The sequence below is a fragment of the Balaenoptera physalus genome (assembly GCF_965194825.1).
Source record: "Balaenoptera physalus genome assembly, chromosome: 12".
Taxonomy (NCBI): domain Eukaryota; kingdom Metazoa; phylum Chordata; class Mammalia; order Artiodactyla; family Balaenopteridae; genus Balaenoptera; species Balaenoptera physalus.
The window spans coordinates 54,047,909-54,068,098 of NC_138897.1; the positions used below are offsets into that span (position 1 = coordinate 54,047,909).

The 20,190-nt window shown below is 42.5% G+C and overlaps 1 protein-coding gene and 1 long non-coding RNA gene across 2 annotated transcripts in view; one reads left to right on the forward strand and one right to left on the reverse strand.

Annotated features, from left to right (window-relative positions):
• Window positions 1-4,796: 4,796 nt before the first annotated feature.
• On the reverse strand, window positions 4,797-20,100 carry LOC309639250. Its single transcript, XR_014251555.1, has 2 exons — window positions 19,995-20,100; window positions 4,797-13,226 (listed from the first exon to the last, which is right to left on the reverse strand). It is a non-coding gene; the product is annotated as an uncharacterized lncRNA (long non-coding RNA).
• Window positions 17,782-20,190, forward strand: part of KCTD1 (potassium channel tetramerization domain containing 1) — a 182,010-nt gene continuing 179,601 nt past the window's right edge. Inside the window, exon 1 of the mRNA XM_082416033.1 lies at window positions 17,782-18,435. Within this exon, the coding sequence (XP_082272159.1) occupies window positions 18,427-18,435 (9 nt within the window). The 5' untranslated portion in view covers window positions 17,782-18,426. The remainder of the gene's footprint in view (window positions 18,436-20,190) is intronic.

Consider the following 20,190-nt stretch of genomic DNA (forward strand, 5'->3'; position numbering starts at 1 on the left):
TTATTTGATGATAAGGAAATTATATGCAGCCTAAATTCATGATCTTTCCTTTTCTAGGAGTCCTGAAGACTGAGAGTAAAGTTTAGAACAGGCAACAGCCTAAGACTATAATTCAAGTCTAATATTCATAAACCTCACAGCCTCTCACAGACTTTTCTCCAGGTATTTGTGGACTGACTGTAAGAATGAATCAGTGGAAGAACGAATCAATGAGATGAGACGAACAGCAATATTCTCAGATATCCAGGATGGGAGATGGTTTAGAGGAAACTGTTCAGAGTCAGGTGTTCTGAGATCATTGCTGGTCCCAGGAGCAGGGACATCTGGTTGACCTGAGGGTCTAGGAGCAGGGTCATGTTCACAACTGCAGCAGATTATATACTGGACCCAAGTGGTAAGTTCAAGATCTCCAGAATGTTCTCAGGCCCTAAAAACTCCAGGAAACCCCGAATATTTTGTCTATACACTTGGAATAGACTGAAAGATGGGGGAAAAAAAAAAAAACTTCTCGCTGGTTTGGGGCTAAGCTGTTCTGCGGGACTGGTAAGTAGTGCCAGGCATTTCTGGAAAGAACGCCCTTTGTAAAAGCTTGGAGTCAAACACAGAGGTTGACTTTTCAGCTTACTTGGATGACTTGAAGAATGAGCAGAGTCTTGATGCAGTGGTTGGGGCCGGCAGAGAGGAAGATAAGGGGGAAGAAAGCCTTCGAATGATAAAGACACTTTGATTTCCAGTTAAAAGGAAATGAGGGGCAACAGTCATGCTTCTAAGAAGGTAAATGGAAGGAAGGAAGGGAGGGAGGGAGCAAGGGAGGAACGAAGAAAAGAAGAAGGGAGGGAGGGAGGGAGAGAGGGAGGGGTGGGAGGGGAGAGTTCCCCACAGAATGAAGAAGATTGTTCTAGAAGCCCAAGGTAGCAACTTACTATGACTTTTGCTACCCAGGAACAAGCACCCTTCACCCCTTCACCCCTTCCCTAAGCTCAACAGCCCAAGTTGCATATGTCTCATAGGGTAAAATACTACAAAAATAAAAAAGGTTTCAAAGCTCAATCATCCAAAAGATTCCTTTAAATATTATCAAAATAGGCATATACCGAGTCACTGAACAATAACTTGAGTTGTTAAAACAAATAATAATAATAACAACAAAGATTCTCTGGGGTTTTTCCCTAGGAAGCATTCTAGGTGCCACCGGGGAGGTGATATACTGATGACTTATGAACGACTCCTTCTCAGTATGACTTGCTTGGGGGTGGGCTGGCGAGGAGGAGAGGATTCATCGTCTTACAGGCCCGGTACAGTGGGCAGCTGGATCCCCACCAGAGCCAGGTTTGATGTGGTAATTGAGGGTGGCTCCCAAGAGAAAGTCTGTAACGGTGAACTTGAGGGAAAAGGGCAAAATCCAGGAATAAGAGGAAAATGGTTAATAGCAAGCTGAAGGGCAAAGAGAAACTCAACGTTCAGAATCAGCTGGGGGCGAGTTAAGGCGCCGTGTAGAGGGGCTCAAGGTCTCCGTGCCTCTGAGCGCAAAACCGGAGTCTGCAAGAGACAGGGAAATGGGAGACTGCTAGACAGAAAAGTGTGTAGATTTATGAAAGCAGCCTTGAAAAACCGCACACTTTATCAGAAACTAATGAAACAGAAGAATCTTCCCCCTCTTCTGCCCTATTACCATCGCTAATCAAAAGAACTGACGAATAAAATGAAAGATCGTGAAATTCTGAAGGAGGAAAAAAAAGAAAGAAAAGACAGACAGGGAGGGTTTGGTAAGGGGAGGAAGAGCATTCCACATTTGAAGACAGAATCCTACAGGTAAGACTGGGGGCGAGAGTTTCCAATAACAGGGAAGGGTGAAAATGGCAGAGAAGATATGAAATATCGTATTGGTGTTTGTTCTGTACTGCAAATGAGGATCTTCCTACCTCAAGGACAATTTTCACAGAAAGCGAGACGGACTGTGAGGGAGGACGGAGGCTCTTTCCGCGTGCACCCTGCAGGCCCCATCAGGCTGATCCGCTCCGGTCCACAGCGCCCACCAGGGGCCGCACCGCGCACTGCAGCCACGAAGAGGCCCTGCTCTGACCACCGCGGGTCCTTCACAGACTAAAGCATTCACCCGGGACCCAAACACAGCTTGAACACACACACCCACGAAGGCATCTCCTCTTTTGTCAGCAGCTAATATAGTTCTCTGATTTTTTTCCCCCTGTTCACTCCAGTCCGTGCTATATTCTGATAAATCTGGAAAATTCAATCTTCTCTGCCCTTCCTATCACCCCAAGGAGGCCTCAGACTGCATCGCAGGCTGACTCTGAACTATTACACGTGATGTTAAACGACCCACCTTGGCGGCGCCTACCCCCCCGCAAATTCTCTCAAACCCACGGCTCAGCTGCTCGGATCACATTGTCTGTGTCTCCTCTGCTCTGCCAGCTTGCTTCTCTCTACTTGTCCAAATACCTCATGTCTTTTAAGATTCACCTCTTTTTTTTTTTTTCCCCCACAGCTTTATTGAGATATAGTTCACATACCATATAGTTCACTAGTTTAAAGTGTACAGGCACTTAGTACATTCGCAATGTTGAGCAACCACCACCAATATCTAATTCCAGAATATTTTTATCACCCCCAAAAGGAAACTCAAATCCATTAGTAGTTATTCTCTTCTCAGGACCACCCACACCATCCCCTGGCAGCCATAAATCTACTTTGATCTCTATGGAGGATTCACCTATTCTGGACGTTTCACATAAATGGAATCATATGCTATGTGATTTTTTGTGCCTGGCTTCTTTCACTTAGATTTCAAGGTTCACCCACGTTTTAGCGTGTATCAGTACTTCATTCTTTTCTATTACTGAATAATATTTCACTGTGTGGCTACACGACATTATGTTCATCCGTTCATCAGCTGATGGCCATTTGGGTTGTCTCCACTTTGGGGCTATTAAGAATAATGATACTCTGAATGTTTGTGTACAAGTTTGTGTGTATATATGTTTTCACTTCTCTTGGAGTGGAATAGCTAGGTCATATGGTAACTCCATGTTTAATATTTTGAAAACCTGCCAGACTGTTTTCCAGAGTGGCTGCACTATTTTACATTCCCACAAGCAATGCACGAGGGCTCCAATTTCTCCACATCCTTGATAACTCCTGTGATTTTTTTTAAGATTCACCTTTAACAAGAAACACACTTATATAGCCAATTTGTTGATCTCACTATGTGCCAGAGTCTGTGCTTAGTGATCTATATATGTTATCTTGTTTAATCTTTAAAACACCCCGAGAAACAAATATTTTCTTCTTTTTGCAAATGAGGTGATCAAGGATTAGAATTTAGTGACCAGACAAAAACTACTGGTAGTGGTTCCAGGACTCATTCCTATCTGCTGCCTCCAAAGCCCACTTTCAAATACTACCCTAGGGAGCCCCCCAAGATCCCTTTCCAAGCCAAACACAGCCCCTAAGACCACTTCTTCTGAAACGAGAGCTAGTTGGTAACGGCTTGCATACCACCTTGTATTGTTCTCTGGTTGTTTACTGTATAAAACATTATTTTCCCAACTAGACAGTAAACACTGTTGGCTGGAACTTCTTTCCCTCCATTTTGTACTGGGGAAATAAAATGTTTAATTAACACTTAATGAGTTGACAAAAACTTTTGAGAATTTTTTGTTTGCTTTCTTTATTCTGAAAGGTGAGGGATACGTTGAAGACATACGATTTCCCTTTCAGCTTGTTTCCATGATGTTTGAGTGAAGCAAGAAGGAATAGACCATGACGATGCTCATACTCAAACTCACATACCCCTAGAAACTGTGGAAATTTGTGTTTCAGAGAGTGTCAGCTGTTTTTTAGAAAAAAACCAAAAAACAGTTTTTGCACGTGTATTACTTACCAGGGACTTTATATATGTTATCTCTTATCCATCTAACACAACTGCAAGGTAGGTATTAATGACTCCCATTTTATACATAAGCAAACTGCTGTACACACGTTCATTTGACCAAGGCTACACAGCTAGTCAATGACAGAACCGACTTTGGCCACTAAGCTGATGTTCTTTTCACTACACCATATGCCTCTCTCAGATGTCCAAGAAGGAGGCATGTAGCTTGGTCTTGGAGCTTCACTAATTCGTCTCCTTGTCTTCTTTCAGCACTTACCCCATGGCCGCCACAACCCGCCCCGCAAAGTCCAGCTCGGTGTAATCTAGCTCTGCGTTCCCATCACTGCACCCTCCACAACCAAACATCCTGATCAAACCCCGGAGATTTACATAAAAACATTCTGGGAAAAAGAGCAGGTGCAGTTTGGATTTATGGGCCTGGGACTTCCGGTTTTGAAATGATGCACTAGGACTAGATGTTGTTCAAGTAAACTCTTTTTATTTATTTATTTATTTACTTAATTACTTATTTATTTAGCCACGCTGGGTGGCTTGTGGGATCTTAGTTCCCCGACCAGGGATCGAACCTGGGGCCCTGGCAGTGAGAGCACCGAGTCCTAACCACTGGACCACCTGGGAATTCCCCAAGTAAACTCTTAAAAACATGCACAGCCTCAATGGATTCCAAAGTGTTACCCAATAAACACTGTGGGAAGGAAAAATAATAAATTCCACAAGTTAAAATGGGGTCAACTTGACCACGTTCTCATTAGTTACGTCTCCTAGACAAATGGGAATGAGGACCATCGAAAAAACTTTCAACTAAATCTAGATAGCTTGGTTTTAATCCAGTGTGACATTAGTCACTAATTTCCCTGGGCTTCTGTTTCTTCTACTATTTAAAAAAAAAAAAAAAAAAAAAGTTTGATTGAATTACATGATCCCGGAAGTCCCCTTTAAATATGAAATTATATGATTCTTTAATAATGAGCAAGGGCCTCTCTGGGGGGAAGAGGATCAAGAACAAGATAATTTACCTGGAGTCTACAGATGTGCTTCAAGGGGACAAGAACCTCCGCAGAGGAAATGCAGAAAATTTTGTGAGTTCTTATTGGAAGAGAGAGGATTCCTGGTTTCCTTGGATTCTCAATAGAATCAGTAACCTGCCAAATCTGCCAACTACTGGCTGCAGACTGGGACTCAAAAGTGGTTTTGGAAAACTCTTTCCCCCAGAGGACTGAATTCATGTGGAGGGCAACTTCAAAGTCCTCTCCTTAACCGCTTAAAAATACATAGTTCAAGACAAAATATTAGACAATTCCCTGGCAGTCCAGTGGTTAGGACTCGGTGCTTTCACTGCTGTAGCCCAGGTTCAATCCCTGGTTGGGGAACTAAGATCCCGCAAGCCAAAGAACACGGACTTAGCTGAGCTCTCTAAATGTTCCTCCTCAAAGGCGGTGAGTTAGACCAGCAATGCTTGTGTGTGATGAAGAGTACATAAGTCACAGGGTAGGGACTTCCCTGGTGGTCCTGTGGTTAAGACTTCGCCTTCCAATGCAGGGGATGTGGGTTTGATCTCTGGTCAGGGAGCCAAGATTCCACATGCCTCATGGCCAGAAAACCAAAACATAAAACAGAAGCAATTTTGTAACAAAGTCAATAAAGACTTTAAAAAATAGTCCACGTCAAAAAAATCTTAAAAATAAAAAAATAAGTCACGGGGTATAATTAGGAAATATAGTCAATAATATTGGAACAACTTTGTATGGTGATCAGTCTTATTGCCGTGATCATTTCATAATGCATAAAAATATTGAATAACTATGTTGTACACCTGAAACAAATATAATATTGTCTGTTAATTATAACTAATTTTTTAATGTCCTTACATGACAGTTTTGGACGCAGATTTTCACCATCACACGACAAATTTGCTGGGTGAGCCTTTTCAGGGCTGGGATCCTGGAAATCTACAGGGGATTTTTATCCATGTTGGAGAGGATCATTCTTCATTTGTTACAATGTTAGAGATTCATATACTAGCTATACTCCTTTGTGCATAATCCTAAGGAAAGTCTAGATTTGGCTTTAAACTCTGTCTTTTGGATTTTAGTTTATCTCTATTGATAAATAATAGATTGGATCTGAGAGGCAATTAAACTTACAAATTCGGAAGACGGAACACTGAATCAGGTAAGAGTGAGACTTGACGTCAGCGGCTGGATGCAGGAATGGGCCAGTGTGTGAGAGTGAACAAATGCCTGAAGCAACAACATCAAGGGAGTTGTTGACAAGAAAATCCTAATAAAAGGAAGTGATAACATGAAGAAGAATAAATCCATTTTCTATTATTTCAGCCATGTGGCTGACAGGGTCTTGGTGCTCTGGCCAGGTGTCAGGTCAGAGCCTCTGAGGTGGGAGAGCTGAGTTCAGACATTGGATCACCAGAGACCTCCTGGTCCCACGTAATATCAATCGGCGAGAGCTCTCCCTGAGATCTCCATTTCAACGCTAAGACCTCCAATCAATGACCAGCAAACTCCAGTGCTGGACACCCTATGCCAAACAACTAGTAAAACAGGAACACAACCCCACCCATTAGCAGAGAGGCTGCCTAAAATCATACTAAGTTCACAAACACCCCAAAACACACCACAAGATGTGGTCCTGCCCACCAGAAAGACAAGATCCGGCCTCATCCACCAGAACATAGGCACCAGTCCCCTCCACCAGAAAGCCTACACAACCCACTAAACCAACATTACCCACTGGGGCCAGACACCAAAAACAACAGGAACTACAAGCTTGCAGCCTGTGTAAAGGAGACCCCAACACAGTAAGTTAAGCAAAATGAGAAGACAGAAAAATATGCAGCAGATGAAGGAGCAAGGTAAAAACCCACCAGACCAAACAAATGAAGAGGAAATAGGCAGTCTACCTGAAAAAGAATTCAGAGTAATGATAGTAAAGATGATCCAGAATCTTGGAAATAGAATGAAGAGAATACAAGAAACGTTTAACATGGACCTAGAAGAACTAAAGAGCAAACAAACAATAATGAAAAACACAATAAATGAAATTAAAAACTCTCTAGAAGGAATCAGTATCAGAATAACTGAGGCAGAAGAACGGATAAGTGACCTGGAAGATAAAATAGTGGCAATAACTACCACAGACCAGGATAAAGAAAAAAGAATGAAAAGAATTGAGGACAGTCTCAGAGAGCTCTGGGACAACATTAAACGCACCAACATTCAAATTATAGGGATCCCAGAAGAAGAAGAGAAAAAGAAAGGGACTGAGAAAATATTTGAAGAGATTATAGTTAAAAACTTCCCTAATATGCGAAAGGAAATAGTCAATCAAGTCCAGGAAGCGCAGAGAGTCCCATACAGGATAAATCCAAGGAGAAATACACCAAGACACATATTAATCAAATGATCAAAAATTAAATACAAAGAAAAAATATTAAAAGCAGCAAGGGAAAAGCAACAAATAAAATTCAAGGGAATCCCCAAAAGGTTAACAGCTGATCTTTCAGCAGAAACTCTGAAAGCCAGAAAGGAGTGGCAGGACATATTTAAAGTGATGAAAGGGAAAAACCTACAACCAAGATTACTCTACCCAGCAAGGATCTCATTCAGATTCAACAGAGAAACTAAAACCTTTACAGACAAGCAAGAGCTAAGAGAATTCAGCACCACAAAACCAGCTTTACAACAAATGCTAAAGGAACTTCTCTAGGCAGGAAACACAAGAGAAGGAAAAGACCTACAAAAACAAACCCATAACAATTAAGAAAATGGTAATAGGAACATACATATCAATAATTACCTTAAAAGTAAATGGATTAAATGCTCCAATCAAAAGACATAGACTGGCTGAATGGATACAAAAACAAGACCCGTATATATGCTGTCTACAAGAGACCCACTTCAGACCTAGGGACACATACAGACTGAAAGTGAGGGGATGAAAAAAGATATTCCATGCAAATGGAAATCAAAAGAAAGCTGGAGTAGCAATTCTCATATCAGACAAAATACACTTTAAAATAAAGACTATTACAAGAGACAAAAAGATGCAAAATCTGAAAGTGAAATTAAGGAAACACTCCCATTTACCACTGCAACAAAAAGAATAAAATACCTAGTAATAAACCTACCTAAGGAGACAAAAAACCTGTATGCAGAAAACTATAAGACACTGATGAAAGAAATTAAAGATGATACAAACAGATGGAGAGATATACCATGTTCTTGGATTGGAAGAATCAATATTGTGAAAATGACTATACTACCCAAAGCAATCTACAGATTCAATGCAATCCCTATCAAACTACCACTGGCATTTTTCACAGAACTAGAACAAAAAATTACACAATTTATATGGAAACACAAAAGACCCTGAATAGCCAAAGCAATCTTGAGAAAGAAAAATGGAACTGGAGGAATTAGGCTCCCTGACTTCAGACTATACTACAAAGCTACAGTAATCAAGACAGTATGGTACTGTCACAAAAACAGAAATATAGATCAATGGAACAGGATAGAAAGCCCAGAGATAAACCCACGCACATATGGTCACTTTATCTTTGATAAAGGAGGCAAGAATATACAATGGAGAAAAGACAGGCTCTTCAATAAGTGGTGCTGGGAAAACTGGACAGCTACATGTAAAAGAATGAAATTAGAACACTTCCTAACACCATACACAAAAATAAACTCAGCATGGATTTAAGACCTAAATGTAAGGCTAGACACTATAAAACTCTTAGAGGAAAACATAGGCAGAACACTCTATGACATAAATCACAGCAAGATCGTTTTTGACCCACCTCCTAGAGAAATGGAAATAAAAACAAAAATAAAGAAATGGGACCTAATGAAACTTAAAAGCTTTTGCACAGCAAAGGAAACCATAAACAAGATGAAAAGACAACCCTCAGAATGAGAGAAAATATTTGCAAAATATTTGACTACCAACCCACCAATGTATCAGAGCAGGTACATTCCTCCCAGGAAGCAGCCTCTGTCCATAGAGAGATCATCACAGAATCTCAGAAGACCTTACAGGGGGATGACAGCAGAGAAAGTACAAGAGTCAACGTCTTCATAGAAAAGAGACAGAGAAAGGAGGAGGGAGAGGAGGAAGAAGTCACTTTCCTGTTTCATCATTCAAACCAGGAGCTTAGCCTATGGATAAAGAAATTGGTTGAGTTTTTTCTCTTGTTTTACTTGCTGAATATTGTGGCATAGAATGAATTATTTGAGAAGCTCATTCGCTATTTCACTTTATATTTGTTTCCTATAAGAGCCTGTTTTGGGTCTAAGAAGCCAAAGATGAGTTCAGAATAGACCAGATTGAGAGCAAAATGCCTGGTTATGAGTAAGACAAATGCGAGTTCTCATGTAGTGGAGAGAGCACTGGTCTTGGAGTCAGAAGAAGGCTCTTCCTCTTGCTACATGACTGTCTCTTTCTTCATCTTCAATACAACTGGGTAACACTCCCAGTTGAGAGGACCAAAGGAAGTAATGGAGGTGACAGTGTTTGGTTAATTGTATAAATATAACTTCTTATTGTCTCAGTCTGAATGAGGAAAGTTAGAAAGAAAGGGAAGTCTTAAAGGGAAACCAACAGGCTTAGGGTGGAATAATGGCAGAGTTAGTTAAGGCTAAATTTATTGTAGATTGAAATATAGACTCAAATCTGAGAAGTAGGTTTATTCATGCTCCATCACCCAACCCCAATCTTGCTCCCATAAACCTGCAGAGATGTGGGCTGCTTAAGTTGGGTCCGTCCCTTAATTTATTCATTATCAATTTAAAATTTTTTCTTACGTCTCTTCCATAAGGCTTAATTCTTTCTGGCCCAAATACGAGGAAGAACCTTCTATTCTGTTCAAGATTCTCCCTTTTGCTTCTGGGAGACAATTCTGGGAGGAAGAGTTGAATGTCTCAAAAAGACACTTCTCTAAGTGTGATTGTGATAGGCCCCTCTCCCATCAGCACCAACATTCCTTACAGAGAAAACACAGGAAAGAGTAAAAGATGAAGATGAAGACAAGTTTTTAGGTTGAATAGTTTAAAAACTAGTGAGTGACACCACTATATAAAGAAGGAAATGAAGAAAACAGGAAAAAGCTGTGTTCTTACTCTTTAAAATCTAAAGGTCTCTCTTGCAATTGTTTCCAGAAACAAAAAATTCATTTCTGGGAAATAGAAGGGCACCAATAAAACTATAACAAATTACTACGAGGCTAAAGGAAGTGGGTATTTAAGCTGAATGGACAGATCCAAGCATCTTTGGATGCCACAAGGAAAGAAGCAAGAAAACTAAGGCTGCGGCATATGTGGTTGATCCAACCCCAAGAGAAATTAAAAAATAAAAACATGAATTTTTAGTTTCATGAATTCTTAAAACAAAACAAGGCATCCAGTTCTGATTCCCACAACTTCCGTTCCATCCATAACGCAAGGCAAAGGATTCCGTTTACTTAATCATTTCATTAATCTGCAAACTGTTTTAGATGTTGCATTTTCAAGGTGCAAGGTACAAGGCCATGTCTACAGAATGACAAACATATAGGGCACATCTAAAATACTGTCAAACAGCAGGCTGTTTTGCCTACATAATTCCAAGGATTCAGACACAGATGCTTTCTCTTTGATATTTCTCTTGACTACATAAAGATAAATTTTAAATTATGTATTTCTTGCAGGCCAAAGATTGAGGCTTTCCCGCCTCCCCAAAAAATTTCTTTAAGTAGGATTTACCAAAGGGAAAAAACCTGGGAAAATTCAGCAATTTCCAGGGATTTGACCTGACTCAGAATATCCAAGTTTTCATAGCACAGTGAAGGAATCTTCAATGAACGTGGGCATTTTCGCTGAGCTGGGTACAGAATGGTCAGGTGGTCTGAGCTCACACTTGAGTTGGTAAAGAGATATTTGTATAGTTTTTCTTTTTTGTTGAGGTAGTGGTGGTAAAATATAGATAAGTTACCATTTTAATCATTTTTAAGTATACAGTTCAGTAGCATTAAGTACATTTACGTTGTTGTGTAGCTATCACCACTATCCATCTCCAGATCTTTTTCATTTTCCCAGACTGTAACTCTGTACCCATTAAACAATAACCACATTCCGTCCTGTTCCCCAGCGTCCAGTAACTACTGATCTACTTTCTGTCTCTATGAATTTAACCACTCTAGGTACCCCATGTAAGTGAAATCAGACAATATTTGTCCTTTGATCCCCATGGTATTTTGACATGACAGAGCATCAAAAAAATTAAAAATAGTAAACCCTAGGTGTAAGAAATAAAAAGAAAATGACAGATCTACTAATACCGACCATGTTCCAGGTTCTGAGTTAGATGCCTCTTCTTCCATGTTATTTCTCATTCCCACATAAAGATAAGTTTTAAATCAGGTATTTGTTGCAGACAAAAGATTTCGCCCCTCCCACTCCACCCCTAAAATTTCTCTCAGTAGGATTTTTACTGTAGGAGGAACACCTGGGGAAATTCTTGCCGCCCCCCCCAAACTTTGGGAAATGAGGAGTTACAAGATGATTAGAATGCTTTACTGATCAAAAATCTTCAGAAACAAGCAAATAACAGAAAAGACTGATGAGTTACTATCATTATCTTCTAAGCCCTTTCACAGAGCCTTTGTTTTGTTAGGGGCAACAATTGGGAAAAAAAGAGACACATAGGCTTTGTTTTCTCAGCAGGAGCTGCTGTACATTTGGTACAATGGATATGGGGGTGGGTTTTTTTTTTTTTTCCTTTTTAAAAAATTAAGATATCCATTATCTACAAAGCAACCTTAGAGGGACAGATTGAGGATTTTAGAATTTCATGTCTCTCATTGCCAGATGGTCTTTACACAATTGAAGTTCCCTCCCATCATTCATAATTGCTTCTTATCACTACTATCATTAATGTTATTATTAAGAATAATGTTGAAATCATTTCAACCCCCATGTTGATAGTCCTGTGGCTTTGCTCCCCACCTCCCAGTGCCCACTTTAACGGAGCAGGCTTATGCTCAGTAGGACTCTAGACACTGCTTTCTCTTTTTTTTTTTTTTTAATTATTTATTTATTTTTGGCTGTGTTGGGTCTTCATTTCTGTGCGAGGGCTTTCTCTAGTTGCGGGAAGCGGGGGCCACTCTTCATCGCGGTGCGCGGGCCTCTCACTATCGCGGCCTCTCTTGTTGCGGAGCACAGGCTCCAGACGCGCAGGCTCAGTAATTGTGGCTCAAGAGCGCAGCTGCTCCGCAGCATGTGGGATCTTCCCAGACCAGGGCTCGAACCCGTGTCCCCTGCATTGGCAGACAGATTCTCAACCACTGCGCCACCAGGGATGCCCTGCTTTCTCTTTTGGTAACTTTAAAGAAAGTACACAAATTCTTGCTTCCCATAGCAATTTATTTATAGTGGCTCTTACCACATCTTGAAGAGTAATGTTTGTTTCTTGTTTAATTATTATTTTTTGACCAGATCCTTTTTGATACTATTTTTTGAACACATACTTTTAATTGTTGTTCTTGGGTTTGCTTGTTTTCAACTAAAGCATATTCACGATTCTTTTTCTTTTAAATAAATGTTGTTTTTAATCATAGGATGATTCCATTGGATAAGTTTTATAGGGTCATTTTCAGGGGTGGAGCAGGGAAAGGTTTCTTAAAAATTGAAATACGACATCCATATCATTAGAGTTTTAAAGTTAGTAATGTGCTTAAGGCAGATTTTTTATGGTTAGCAAAGCTGAGATGTTCTGACACCCAAAGGATGCACAAAAAGATAACTTTACATAAATGTATACGGTGCCCCCGAGGGGCCTCAGTTGTATTATGGGTTTTCTCATGAACAGTCTTGGTTCAGACAGAAGAACAGTGAAGCAAACCTAAGTGGCTCTGTACGGGATGGGCTGTGCATGAGATGTATCACACTGCAAATGGAGGAAACTTTCAATTCCAGCTAGTTTACTATGAGGCGCTGAAATATGACATGGAACAAAATATCTAATGAAATGTTTATCTTCTTAAAAATGTTTCCTTAAAAGAACCACTGCATAGCTTTAAAATGGATAGACTATGGAACAGTCTGAAAATGATATGGTCTAAAGCTTGGGAAAGAAGAATATACCTAAACTGGAGAATGTAGAAAATTGGGTAATACGATGTGATTGACTGATTGGGCCATTTCTTAAAGATGTGAATCAGCTCTGAAGTTCACCTCTTCTGATTTTCCAAACTGTATTTTCTTTTTTTTTTTTTTTTTTAATTTTGTTTATAAAGCACTTGCTTGTACTGATTCTGTAATTCCTGAAAGGCAAAAAGCAAATAATTATGAAGAAAGAGCTTCATGGCAGAATTCTAGTTGAGTCCCGTTTCCTATACAAGCAATTATACAAAATGCTTAATTAACTGTTGTCTATGCATGAGACAGTCTTGTCAAAATCAAGGATCCTCAAAGGAACAAAAAGAGTCTTCCCTCGTGAGCAGCACCATTGATATAGGATCTTTCCTAGCTTATTTCCCTTGGAGAAAATCTCATTTCCCCCATTATTTTACACGAAAAAGTGAGGTGCCTGTGTGGTTTCTAGATGAAATAATAAAATGAAATTTATTAATCTTTAGGAAAGATCAGCCACAGCAATTTCAATAAATTAGGTGTTTCCCATTGCGAAAATATCCTTCTTCCGTGCTACTAACTTAAACAGTAATACTTTGCTATGGAGTATGTCATTTATTCAACAACTTCTATAAACCACAATGGTCATAATTGCTATCATTTACTGAGAACTCACTGTACGCTAGGCACAATTCTAAATACTTTCCACATACTATCCCATTTAACCTCAAAATAAGGCTTCAAGTGGGGAATGTTCTTTCCTATTTTATGCCCACAGAAACAGTGGGTCGGGCCACACTGAAAGTTGCAGAGCTACGATTGTAACTCTATTAGAATCATAGCACCTACTTGCAATTATTTTTTTGAAATATAGAATGTGACTGTCCAGCAAAGAATTTTGAAGGCCAGTAATGAATATAGGTGCTTCCCAACTCTCTTCTTTACACATCGGCTTCCTTGCCAACGAATGTATTTCTCTATCAAATAAGACGAAGTGGCGGTCAGGGTATTCCACCACGCTTAAGTTTTATTTTTGCATTCACCTTCTGTGTTGCTTCATAATGTGAGATTCTAACCGGTGAATTTTGGTAAAAGACCAAACTGATTTAAGGGCCTCAGTATGCGGATTTGGTATCTGTTTCTATTCAGAATCCTGGGTGAGATGAAATTGATGCCCGTCAGCAGATCCACGCCCGTTAGAAGATCTATCTTTTCGGAAACTGAGATATACAGACTCTTAATGTGGACAGTGGTACAGAAAGCTAATCTGTTTCCAGAGGCTAATTATAAACAGGTGGTGGTTGGAGCCAAGCCTCCAGGAATCACAAACCCATTCTGTTTGAGCTTGTTAATGCTTCTATTCAACTCCAGGAAAATGTGCACATTCCACAGTATTATGGGGAGTTTCAGGTTGGCTGATAAAAAACAGGTGATTTCCTCCAAAAAACTGACTCAAAGATAAAATAAAAGAACATAATTTGCTTCCTGTGTTAAAGGGCCTGTCGGTGTAGTTTATAGGTGGATCCCTCTGGAGCCATGATGGAAATATCATCGTTTAGTGACATCAAGGGAGAAAAGTGTGGTGATATCCATGCCTGCCCAGGCTGAACCCAAGCGCTGAGGCTCCTTTCTTCCTCCTAATGGAAAGTGCAATGGAATTTTTAACTTTTATCTGGGTGTTTGGCTGCTTCAGTGGAGGGCTCTTCAATTTCACGTTTCATCTCAGCAACTAATGTCCACATCTTGTCAAATGGCCACCAAGACTGTCTCGCAGGGCTACCCCTGGACAAAGCCGTGATTTCTGTGCAAACATGTGATATGAGGGTTCGGTGAATACGAGCTGTCCCCACGTTAATATTCCAAGGGGCCATCGCTCCCCTTAAAGAACATCTCATTTTCTCTTCCTCAGAGGTCGTAGTGCTAAACTTTTTTCCACCAAGCTCCTGGTTTCAATTCAAACTATCCTATCATTGTTTTTATGCCTTTAAAAACGGGTGGAACTCATTCTGAGAGCGAGACCCCGGAAGATGGAAACAGAGGCCTGTGTTTTCTTTCTGATTGTTTCCTTGCTGACAATTTCATTGCCACTGTCTTTCATGTGGCTGATGGTTTTTAGGCTGCTGGTCTCGCTTCAACTATTTATTGAAAAAGAAGGTCGGAAGGATTTTTAATATACTCTTTTTCCCAGTTTCTTAATGACTAGCCAAACAAACAAAACACTGTAGAAATCACAGAATGCAGAAGTTCACTTGCACAGGTTTTATTAATTAGATAAAAAGTACTTTGGGTAATGTTATGATTGCAGGATTGATTGCGATAACATCAGTAAGTTCATATCCTATACTTGGCAAGATATGGACCCTGCTGTTCACATGCCATTTCATTAAAAATCTATTTTAAAATTTAAAATAAATTCTCATCATCCTTGATTTCAAGGTCGTGACGTTGGTTCATCTGTTTGTATTGCACAGGACAAAATAACTTTTCACTCTGAATCCCTATAGTCTCAACTTTGAGTCTCCCTCAAAATACAAGAACATAAAGGTCCTCACCACAATAAAATAAGACCTTACTCTGCAGGCTATTTGCCTCTGGATTACCACAAATTCAGCGATCAGCTGAATAGGGTGGATCACTTTAAAATGTCACTGACCTAATGCCCAAAAAGTGCATCTTTTGGTAAGTGATGTCATTCTGAAGCAAGAAAACATCTTAAAAACGAACATTTCAGACCTCAATTTGCTCAAATAAATATTATTCCTTTCCAAGTAGCTATCCTGGAAAACAAAGCCCCAGTAATTCTACTGCTTAAAACATTTTGAGAACTGTCTTTAATCCATTTAAGTGCTAATAAAAAAACTGGCCTCATTGTTTTTAGTCATATTTTCTTTTTTGACTCTAAATAGCAAAAACTGTCTTCATCATTCATTTATTACTCCCCAGACCTGGTACTAATTTTTTTTTTTTTTTTTTTGGTTGGGCAGGGGTGGGGGGAGAGGCATTGTTTCCCAAAGTTAAACATCAAAGGGCAAAGATTTGTTGACATCAGAGATATTAAAAAGAACAAGTTAATAGGCTTTTAGGACAATTCCAGGAAGGGAATTCCGAAAATATGGCTTAAGCCATGTCAGCAGAATTTGGAATGCTGTAAGGTTTCTCAAGGTGAGTGCCTTGGTCGGGGAAGGGGGAACACCATTCACCTTTCTTTTGTCCTGCCTCTTGTGGCCTCGTCTTGGCCCTGTCAGTGGCTGGCTTATGACCTTGGGCAAGCTGCTTTCCTCTCCTCATCTGTAAAATGATGCAAAGGACCAGATGCCCTCCCACAAAGGGTCTTCCCAGCTCCCACATCCCAGGATAATGATACACAGTTCTCCAGACTTGGGTTAAAGGTCACTTTAGGCTACACCTTTAATGTATTAAGTCATATCAATGAATTGAGAATGTTTCTTCCATGGTGTCTTTTCTTCTCATGTTCTCCTATATTAACATTTAGAGCCATTTGGGGGCAAGAACAAAGTTTTTACTCAATTGAATTTGGGGTTTTGTAGCCATTAAAAAATTTTTATTGCAGATCAGAGACTATATCTACCTTGTGTGTGTGTGTGTGTGCGTGTGTGTGTGTGTTTAGGGGGAGATGGGGAGATTGAAAGAGAATGTGCAAAGAACAGCATAATTTTGTTTTGGGTGGTTTTGTAAGCCACCCTTTTTTTCTTTTTATAGGGTATTGATATTCTCAAACCAGATTCCTATGTCATAGGAACTTGTTATGTTTTTTTTTTTTTCAGTCTACCAATATCCCTGATTCTCCTGATGACATTAATCTCATGTCATGATAGAACCGATCTCATCAACTATATTTTTTAAAAGCTTGGCCCTTCCCTTTCCTGCTGGTATCGCAGGAGTTACTACCTTCAAGGTAAAATGATGGCTAAAAAATACTTCCTGTGAAATCCTGCCAATTGCAGGTATTTGCAGAACATGTTTGGTTCTATTTAGGGTCCCCCCTCCATTTCTTTCTTTTTTTAGTATCCTTGGCCTTACAGCCTGGTCTTTTTCATAAGAAATGTCAGCAAAGTCTTTGAATTAATGAACTGTGAAGTGCTCAAAAAAAAATACCATTTCAAAAAGTATGCTGCGTGGATATAACACTAACGGGAGGTGATCCTTGAGTTAAAACCAAATATCCCACTCTAACTAAAAAGAATTAAGATAACGACTGGCTCCAGCACAATCTCTTTGAACAAAGACCCAGAGAGGAAGGAGAAGTGATGGGGAGTGGGGGAGGTCAGAACCAGGGTAGCAATCTGGGGAAATGTGTTTATGTTAGAGTCTCTTTAGCTCTGTTGAACAAATAATGGAATTATACAACCCCCCCCCCCCATAAAAGATACCAGGTGGAAGGAAGCAAAGACAAGGGAGCAGGGGAGGTATGTTTACAAGGTTGATCAAATAAACCTAAATGTAAGGTCCTTGGCTACACCTAATGTAGGTTTTGTTTTCTTTTAATTTTGCTATTTAAAAAAATGCAGTGTAACTCCTTCAATCTTTTTGCAATTCTGCATGGTTGAACATTTGAAATGAGTTTGTGTATCACCCCCAGGCGCTGATTCAGACTTGATTGGGGCAAAGCAGACTGCATGTGCTTATTTTTATCCACGTCATTTGGGACGTTATGTCGCCAAAGGAACCAAAAATGTGCTGCTCTATTGCCAAATTATCACCTATCCTTTGATCAGACAGGGCGGTGATCCTCATCAACAAGTTGCGCGACCTTAGTGTAACAGCAATGTCAGGTCAACTTGAGAAAGTGAAGAGAGAGCCCTAAACACAAACAAAAAGAAACAACCAACAATCCTTATAATTATCATCATCTGCTGCTTTTCCCTCTTTTGGCAAAGAAACACTCCATCCATTTGCAGAAATCGCCTGCGGAAACGTTACATCAAAACTAATCACAACGATTAAAATCAGCTTTTCTGTGCAAGAGGAGGGTAAAAAGGAAGTTGGAGGCTGGAATAAGACTGTTTTTCCACCAAAAAAAAAAAACTGGAAAAAAATTTCCTATATGTATATTTATCTATACGTCTATGTAGAGCTTTATTTTTGAAGGAGATCAATTGTCTGCCCTGTGATCAGTTAATTTGATTTAAGTTTTATTTTGGAGATTGATTTAGACTGGAGGTAGAGGCATGAGCTAATTGTATCCTGATCCTTGCCTTGAGGGGTTTCAAAGCCCTGGAGCAACTCTTCTCTGTATTTTGTTCTGTCTACCTTAGCCAAGCTATTGCATTTCTCTCTGGTGTGGCGAGCCGAGCAGATCGCTGGGAGAGAAATCGGAAAAGGGGGGAGAGGAAAAGGAAAAGGGGACTTGGAGAGAGACTTTGTGCTTCAATGTTTCAGGTAAGATCTGACGGTTTGGGTTTGTTATTATTTGCTAAGGAGGGTATGGCTGGGACTTTGGGCGCAACTCGCTTTTACGCATGTGCCAGGCATGGGGCGAGAGCGCGGCACACTCGCACACACACAGCCCGCCGCGGCGGCTCGGGAGCCGCTCGGGCCGGCGGCGGGGCAGCGGCAGCCGCCTCCTCCGGGGCTGCTCCCGCTGCTCCTCGGCGTTCCTCCCCGAGAGGGAGCGGGCGCGAGCGGGGCGGAGCAGGCGGCAGGAGCGGCGCGGCCGCCGGAGCCGGGGCCGCGGCGGCCCGCGCGCCGGGGCCGGGCTTCCGGATTTTGGGGCCCGGTTCCGGCTCTCGGAGCGGAGTGGTCGCGGCTCCCGGAGCCTGTGCCAGCGCCGCCCGCCCGCCCGCCGCTCGCGCGCCAGCCTCCCCGGCGGCTGCTTTGCAGCCGCTCTCCCCCCACCCACCCCGCCCTGCCTCCCCCGCCCTCCTCGCCCGAACCGCGCGCGTCCCTTTCTTCCCCGGCGCCGAGCTCCGCTCCCGCAAACCGGCCCCGCCGAGAGCCTCCCAGCGCCGCGGGCCCCCACCGCCGCCGCCGGCCGGAGCGCCCCCAGCCGAGCGCTGGGCCCTTCGGGGCACGCGGGGGCGGCAGCGCCAGCGGCTCCGCTCCTGCCAGGGGGCACCGCCGGCGCCTCCCCGCATCAGCCTCGGCGGCGCCCCCGGACGCCCCGTGAAAGACGCCATTGTGGCTGCCGAGTGGATTGGGTCCCGGGGCGGTTTTTTCTTCCCCCGGTGCCCGGGCCGGACCGCGCCGCTCCCCTTTGTGAGCGGCGCCGGGTGCCCAGCGCTGTCCGCCGTCCGTCTCCGGCCGGGCTGATCCGGATTCGCCGCCTCCGCCCACCCGGGTGCCTTTAAAGCCCCCTCCCATCACCCCCTCCCTTTTCCAGCCCCCCCCCCCCCCCCCGCTTTGGGTGCAAACGTTTCATTTATTTTTTAAAAAGCTCTCATTCCTCTTCCTCCCCACCTCCTCCCCTGATAAAGGGCATGGCACGTGCTCCGGATTAGAAGTCTTCTTGGGAGGCGGGGACCGGGGAGGGGGCGCCGGGGTGGAGGAAGAATGTGAGCTCTGCAGGTAATGGCTGTGGATTTGCTGCGCTCGCCTCTGCTCCGCGGTGCCTGCAGCGCAGAGTCCGGAGCTCGCATCCTTCCCTCCCCTTCTGGCGGCCGAGGTTCCCTTAAAGGGACAGAGTTTCCTGGCCGCCTCCCCTCCGCCGTCTGAACCGGCGCTTGGAGCACGGAGGTGGGCGGGAGGGATGCAGTTTGGCTCCTTTCTGACCTCTTCCTCCCCCCCACCAGCCCCCCACCCCGCCGCCCTTCTTTACTGAAATGTGAAGTGTGCTTCCTCTCCCGCCCCCCAGAGGGACTTAACTGGAAAATAGAGTCCGCGCCTCCTGGAAAGTGAACCGGGTGGGGGGCGCGTTCTGGTGAATTCGCGTGAAAAGTGAGGTCGAGCCCCCAAAACATCCAGGAAGAGGAGACGGGAGCCTTGGTGCAGGATTCCCTTACCTGGACGCGTGCTCCGCGCCGCCGCCCCGAGTACCGCAACTTCCTAGCTAGCGCGGGTCGACGGTGTCTGCCTTTGTGCTTTCGAACACTTACACTGCCGTGGAAATGGTTTTCTGGTATCAGAATGTTTTCACCGTGACTGTGCTTCGGGGGCCGGCTGGGCGGGAGCCAACTAAGTGAGCAAAGTTGGATGTCG